General features: G+C 41.3%; 1 protein-coding gene across 1 annotated transcript in view; it reads right to left on the reverse strand.

The window, feature by feature from the left end:
- The window catches only part of RALGPS1 (Ral GEF with PH domain and SH3 binding motif 1), a 460,947-nt gene extending 455,960 nt beyond the window's left edge, over window positions 1-4,987 (reverse strand). Inside the window, exon 1 of the mRNA XM_006892619.1 lies at window positions 4,811-4,987. Within this exon, the coding sequence (XP_006892681.1) occupies window positions 4,811-4,987 (177 nt within the window). The remainder of the gene's footprint in view (window positions 1-4,810) is intronic.
- Window positions 4,988-7,955: the final 2,968 nt, after the last annotated feature.

Here is a 7,955-nt window from a genome sequence, read left to right on the forward strand (position 1 = left end):
AAATCCCAGAACACTTGATCGTGCTAATGCCAAACCTATCCTTGGACCAAGAAGCAGTCATCAGAACAGAGCAAGAAAACACTGCATGGTTCAAAATTGGGAAGGGCGTACACCAGGGATGTGTCCTGTCTCCATACCTTTTCAACCTGTATGCAGAACAGATTATCCAGGAGGCTGGCCTCTGTGGGGAGAAATGTGGGGTCAGGATTGGTAGAAGATCTATCAACAATCTGCATTATGCAGATGACACAACCCTGCTTGCTGAAACTGAGGAGGACCTAAAGAGCTTGTTGAAGAGGGTCAAGGACTGCAGCCTTCAATATGCATTGAGGCTCAATGTCCAGACGACAAAGATTCTCACCACTGGACCAATTGGCAGCATCAGGATGGATGGTGAAGGGATTGAGATTGTTCACAGCTTTAGTTTGCTTGGCTCTACAGTCAACACTCTTGACACTAGTAGCCAGGAAATTAAAACACGTATTGTGATGGGAAAGTCTGCTGTTAGGGACCTTTCCAAAGTTCTGAAGAGCAATGGTGCCTCTCTGGCGACTAAGGTGCATCTGATACATGTCATGGTCTTTGTAATCACTTGTTATGCATCAGAGAGTTGGACAATGACTAGGGAGGACAGAAGGAGAATTGATGACTTTGAGCTGTGGTGTTGGAGAAGAATGTTGAGGGTACCATGGACTGCTAGGAAAACAAACAGATTCATCCTGGGAAGGGTTAAACCGGGCAGCTCCTTGGAGGCAAGGATTCTGAGGCTTCATCTAACATACTCTGGACATGTTGTAAGGAGAGACTGGTCCTTGGAGAGGGATATTGTGCTTGGGACAGTGGAGGGACAGCATAGGAGAGGAAGGCCCTCTATGAGGTGGATTGATTCAGTGACTGGGGTAATCGGGATGGGTATGTCGGAGATAGTGCGATTGGCAGAGGACAGAGCAGAGTTTGAGGCTGTTGTACATAGGGTCGCTATGAGTCTCAAATGACTCAACAGCACATAACAACAACAACATTTGGTGCATAGATGTATATTATGGTTATGTCCTCTTGTTCTATTGACCCCTTAAGCATTATATAATGACCTTCCTTGTTCTTTGTTATGGTTTTTGTGTTGAAATTTATTTTATCAGAGATTATATCACTATTCCTGCTTTTTATCTGTTGCCATTTGCTTGGTATATTTTTTTCACACCCTTCTAGTTTTAGTCTTTCTTTTTCTTCACTTTTCAGGTGTGTTTCTTGTAGACAGCATATTAATGGGTTTTGGTTTCTTTATCCAGTCTGCTTCTCCTTTTCTCTTAGTGGTCCATTTAAATCATTCACATTCAGTATAATTATTGAGAGGCAAGAGTTTACTTGCTATTTTTTGTTCAGTTCTTTTTGGTGTTGTTGCTGGTTACATTGGACTATCCTTCATTCTGTGACATCTCTGTAGGAAGGACTTCTCTCAGTGTTTCCTGCAACTCTGATCTTGTTTGTACAAACTCCCTTAGGTTCTGCTTTCTGAGAATATCTTGATCTCTCCTTCATATTTGATAGACAGTTTTTCTGGGTACAATATTCTTGGTTGACAGCTGTATTCTTTGAGTGTTTGATATATGTCATCCCACTGTCTTCTTGCTCGCATGGTTTCTGCTGAGAGATAGGCCCTTAATCGTATTTGTTTTCCTTTATAGGTTATTCTTCGTTTCTCCCTAGCTGCTTTCAGAATTCTGTTCTTATTTTGGTTCTGGAAAATTTGACTATAATATGCCTTGGTGTTTTTATTTTGGGATCTGTTCTACATAGTGTTTATTCAGCTTCTTAAATATATATTCTCTCATTCTTCCTTATACCTGGAAAGTTTTCTTCTGGTAATTCTTTCAAGAAGCACTAAATCATGGGGAAATTCAAACTAAAGTTAAAGAAAATTAAATCAAATCCACAAGAACCAAAATTTGACCCTGAATCTTTCTCACATAAAGTTAAAAATCACCTCAAGAACAAGTTTGAGGCCTTGGACACTAATGAATGAAGGCTAGATGAGCTTTGGGAAGATACCAAGAATACCATTCATGAAGAAACTAAAAGGTCATTAGAAAGACATAGGAGGAATAGACCAAGGCGGATGTCAGTAGAGACTCTTATACTGCACGAGAATTCTGAGAAGCCAAAGCTAGGAGAAGGAATCAGGACATTAGTGAGATACATAGAAGATTTCAAAGGGCAGTTCAGGAAGATAAAGAAAAATGTTATAATGAAATGTGAAAAGAGCTGGAGTCAGAAAACCAAAAGGGCTGAATCTGCTTGGCATTTAAGCTGAAGGAACTAAAGAACAAATTCAAGCCTGGGGTTGCAATACTTAAGGATGCTATCAGCAGAATATTGAAAGATCCAAGAAGGATTAAAAGAAGTGACTTTTAATTTCAAGAAAGGAGTATACAGAAAAGAATTGGCTGACACAGAAGGATTTCACGAGACTGCATATGATCAAGAGGCAATGATAATGAAGGAGGAAGTTCAAGCTGCTCTGAAGGAACTGGTAAAAAAACAAGGGCCCAGAAATTGACAGAATACCAGCTGACATATTTCAAAAGAAAATGCTGCCCTGGACATGCTTGTTAAGTTGTGCCTAAAAATCTGGAGAACAACTAACTACCTGGCCAACTGATTGGAAGAGATCCATATTTGTTTCCATTCAAAAAAAGGGTGACCCAATAGAGAGTGGAAATTATCCAATAATATCACTAATATCACATGCAAGAAAAATCCTGCTGAAGATTCTAAAAAATTACTGGAACAGAGAACTACCATAAATACAAGCCAGGTTTAAAAGAGATCATGGTACCAGAAACATTATCACCAATGTCAGAAGGATCCTGACTGAAAGTAAAGAATGCCAGAAAAATGTCTATCTGTGTTTCATTGAGTACGCAAAGGTATTTGACTGTGTAGATCACATAAAATTGTGGCTAACCTTGAGAAGAATGGGAATCCCAGAACACATGATTGTGTTCATGTAAAACCTATACTCAGACCAGGAAGCAGTCCTCAGAACAGAGCAAGAAAACAAAATCAGGAAAGGAGTGTGTCAGGGATGCATTCTGTCTCTGTACCTTTTCAATCTATATGGTGGAACAGATCATTTGGGAGGCTAGACTTTATGAGGAGGAATGTGGCATCAGGAGTAGAGGAAAGTTCATCAACAACCTACATTATGCAGATAATACCACCTTGCTTGCCAAAACTGAGGAAGACCTGAAGTGTTTGCTGTGGAAGGTCAATGACTGTGTCTGCAATATGGACTGAAACTCAACAATATGAAGACAAAGATTTTCTGTCCTGGGCCAATTGGCAGCACCATGATAGATGGAGAAAAGATTGAGGTTGTTAACAATTTCAGCTTATTCAGATCTACAATCACTCTCTTGGAACCAGCAGTCAAGAAGTCAAAAGACAAATTTCTCTGGGGAAAGCTACTTGTCAGGGTTCTCTCCAAAGACCTAAAGAGCAATAATGTCAGTCTGGAGACTAGGATGCACCTGATTCATACCATAATCTTCATAATTATTTGCTATGCATCAGAGAGCTGGACAATGACTAAGGATGATAAAAGAAGAATGGATGCCTTTGAGTTGTGGTGCTGAAGAAGAGTCTTGATCATACCATGGATCAGCAAGAAGAAATAAAAAAAGGTCTGTCTTGAAGAGGGTAATACAAGTTTGGGTATGTGGCCAGGAGGGACTGATCCTTGGAAAAGGACATCATGCTCAGAAGGATGGAGAGACAGTATAGGAGAGGAAGATCCCGGATGAGATGGATTGATACAGTAACTAGGATAATAGGGGTAGATATACTGGAATCAATGAGACAGGCTCAGGACAGGGCAGGCTTCAGAGCTACTGTACATAGGGTCGTTATGAGTCACAGGTGATTTGATGGCAAATAACAACAACAACAATTTATAGGTGAGCCTCCAGTGGGTTCTCAGAGGCAATAAATTGCTCAGGAGGAAACTGCCAGTCTCACTTTCACAAAGTAGCAGATGGATTCATACCACACACCCTTGGGTTGGCAGCACAACTCCTTATCACTAAGACACTAACACTCCCTGCTTTCAGAAACAGTGATTAGTAGGAAGTATTTTAAAACGTCTACAAGGAACAAATTCATTCCTATGAATCTCTGGCTGGTTATATATGATCATTTTAAAAATCTAGCTTGATTAAAAGTATTGTGAGCTCAGAACACCATATGCTCCTCTGCTAGTTTGTCACAGGGGCCACATTCAACATGATGGCGATCCTGGTCTTCAGATGACATGGCTCCTCCTGCATGCCTCTGTTCCATTACTGAGCTTGGAAAGCAGACTCTCATATACCCATGGTAGGGCCCTAGCCCAGGCCACTCTTAGACCACCAGTCCTTACAGCCATTTCCTACTGAGCAAAGTGAGTAAGAATACAGGGCCAATTGGAATCACTTCTGTCTGACTTCATTCTGGAATGTGTGACTTATTTATAATCAGAAGCGGCTTTTCCTGGGAAAGGTCTGATTCCTTCTTGCCACCAAAATGGAATGTGGCACTTCAACTGGACTAGGCAGGTATTTGTTTTTCTTTGAAGAGAACGACTTAGAAAACATACTGATCCTCAAGGTTGACTGCCTCCCAAAGCTTACGCCTGGCGTGGCCAGGGGCCTAGGAGTGCTAAGAATGGTGGTATTCATGAAGTCCTGCAGCATTGCTGTCATGGCTTAGCTGGAAGCTCAATCAGCTGAAAGGACCATGCCCTCTCACTGCCCTGATCCGCGCAGCCCCATACCTGTGGAGTGGCAGAGGTAACCAAAACGCTAGCCATCAGACCATTCCTCTTGTACATAGTCTCCGGGCCACAGGGAGCTTCAGGGCAGCCTCTGCTGGTGACATAACCTGTCTGGAGAAGTCCTGCAAAGCAAAGGGGCTCATGAAAGAAAGTTTTCAAAACCAACTTAAATCTCATCTCCCCTAGGAAAGAGCTGTGGTGGCCTTGAGCAGATCACCCCACAGAAAATTAAAGAAAAGGTTAAAAATTAATTGCTCTCATTATAGCCTTCAATATGGCCCACAGATGGACTCATACAGAGTTTAATATTTTTTTTAAATCAACTCTCAACCTTTAAAAATGGAAATATTTCACACAGAATTCTGGATTTCAGGCTTATCTCAAAAAGTAAAATACAGAGGTAGTTCTTGAGAAGAATCTGACTGCTTTCCCAGGTCTGAAATAAAGTACTTTGGGTATTAAAAAAATATATTTATAAAAAATAAAATACCTGGCAATACTTGGTCCACATTCCTACCTGATAACTATCAACTGGGTTGAAAGATGCCTGCCCCTTTCTATAAGAGCAAGCACCTTAGGCCCACTTGGACTATGGGACCATTTCAGTACTTGTCCAGCCCTTAGATGTACTAGAGTTTGTGATCTTTTTTTTTAATTTTTATTTTATTATTATTTGTGTGTACCGTCAAATCGGATCTGACTGGTACAGGAGGAGATTTTCCCTCCTTCTCCAGCAGAGCACCTGGTGGATCCGAACCATGTATCTCTGGGATTGCAGTGGAGCTTCTTGCCACTAGGCCACCAGAGCTCCCTGTGATCTTTATTTTAAAGGGAGAGTAGGTAAGAAAGACACACTGATTCTACTGTGTTTCCCTTATCATTTCATCATAGTAACAGCCATATGTTAAATCACCATATTCCACTTGCTTTGAATACATTAGTTCATCATAACTCTAGAGCACTTCTGAAATCAGTCTTGTTATTATTCACGTTGAGGGATAGGAAATAACTCGTGCTTTGTTATCTATGCTCATCATATCATACTTCAAGACCCTGTTCAAATGCCACTTCTTCTAGAATTCTACCAGGTATACCCAAATGCAATCAGTTGCTTGTCACAAGCAACTGTACAAGACTTTACTAAAGCAGCTATAACATGACTGAACACAGAACTGTAGCCTAGGATAACTTAGCAAGAAAGTGACCACGAGAACAGAGCTAGTAACAGGAAAGGGATCATGAAAGCAAGCATACCAGTTGGAAGGAAATTGCAATAATACAAGCAAGAGAGAGAAGAAGGATCCTCTGAGCTAATGTTGCAACAATCAAATCAGAGAGAAGACATATTGAGAGAGTATAAGGACAGAGATTCAACAGAAATCGATCAGAGATGAGAGACAAGAACAAGTTGGGTATAACTTAGCAGGATCATGTGTCCATCATTGAGAGAAGCAGGAATTATGGTAGATTTGTGGAGAGGGGAAAATATAAATTTAATTCAGAATGTCAATGAGAAAATCAAGTCTGTAAAGCAAGATCTAACCCAAAGAGTCACTGACAAAGATAGCATGGTGGCATATATAAGAAAGAATAGAGTTTCCATCCAACCTCTCAGCCAACAAACCTAATCTAATCACAAAGCAGTGTTCTGTCAAAGAAACAAGAACTCAGTAAACAAAATGGTCAAATTAACCCAGGCTCTTTCTTTGCATGCTTTCAAAACTAACAAAGGCTGTTTCTTTACTCCTTACAGCCACTCCCATTTCTCCTAATAAACTTCTCCCTCCATTAACTCTTTCCTACTTTCTCCTCCAAAACACTCAAAAGAAATTGTTGTGTGTTCCATCAAGTCAGGACTAACTCATAGCTGTCCCTTCAGTGGGTTTTCAGAGGCGGCAAATTAGGGAATTATGGTCACCTATTGGTTAAGATTCTCACCAATGGACCAACTGGCAGCGTCAGGATGGATGGCGAAATTGAGATTGTTCACAGCTTCAGTTTGCTCGGCTCCACAGTCAACACTCTTGGCACCAACAGTAAGGAAATCAAAAAGCGTATCGCGATGGGAAAGTCTGCTGTTAGGGACCTCTCTAAGGTACTCAGGAGCAACAGTGTCTCTCTGGAGACTAAGGTGCGCCTGATACAGGCCATGATCTTTGCAATCACTTGTTATGCATCAGAGACTTGGACAATGACTAGGGAGGGCAGAAGGAGAGTTGATGCCTTTGAGCTGTGGTGCTGGAGAAGAGTACTGAATGTACAATGGACTGCCAGGAAAACAAACAGATTCATCTTGGAGAGGATTAAACCAAGCTACTCCTTGGAGGCAAGGATTCTGAGGCTTCGTCTGACATACTTTGGACATGTTGCCAGGAGGGACGGGTCCTTGGAGAGGGACATCATGCTTGGGAGGGTGGAGGGACAGTGCAGGAGGGGAAGACCCTCTATGAGATGGATTGCTTCGGTGACTGGGGTAATCGGGATGGGTGTGTCAGAGGCAGTGCGGTTGGCACAGGATAGAGCAGGGTTTAGGGCTGTTGTGCATAGGGTCGCTATGAGTCGCAAGCGACTCGACGGCACATAACAACAACAAACAATTGGTTAAGAAGCTGCACTGCAAACCCAAAAGCATGTGGTTCAAATGTGCCAGCTGCTCTGCAGGAAAAAAAATGAGCAATCTCCTTTCAAGTAATTAACTGCCTCTGAACACCTACCAGATAGTCAGCTATGGGTCGGTTCAGACTTGATGGTACACAACAATGACAAATTGTCTGGAAGTTGATTGGCCATCTTTCTCACTTTGAGCAGCTGGAAGATTCAAACTAAATACCTTTGAGTTGGTAGCACAATTCCTTATGACTAGGCCACGAGAGCTACCTCAAAAGTAGTAGACTGGGCTATATCTGATAGTGTCAGGGGGGTATACTTGATTAAAATTAAGCATTACTGAGTTATTGTTCATTTTCTTAGGTGTGATAACAATCTTGTGGTTAAAGAGAAAAGGGCCTTTATCCATAGGCAATATATGCAAATAATTTTAGGTATAAACTAAGCTTACAACTTACTTTTTAAAAAAAAAAAAAGAAAGTGAAACAAAGCATTTATTACCAGCTCTCAGGCAAAATTCTGTAGTCCCAAGCCAGAG

This window comes from Elephantulus edwardii, unplaced genomic scaffold, assembly GCF_000299155.1.
Source record: "Elephantulus edwardii isolate Elephantulus edwardi_28Jun2011 unplaced genomic scaffold, EleEdw1.0 scaffold00116, whole genome shotgun sequence".
Classification (NCBI taxonomy): Eukaryota; Metazoa; Chordata; class Mammalia; order Macroscelidea; family Macroscelididae; genus Elephantulus; species Elephantulus edwardii.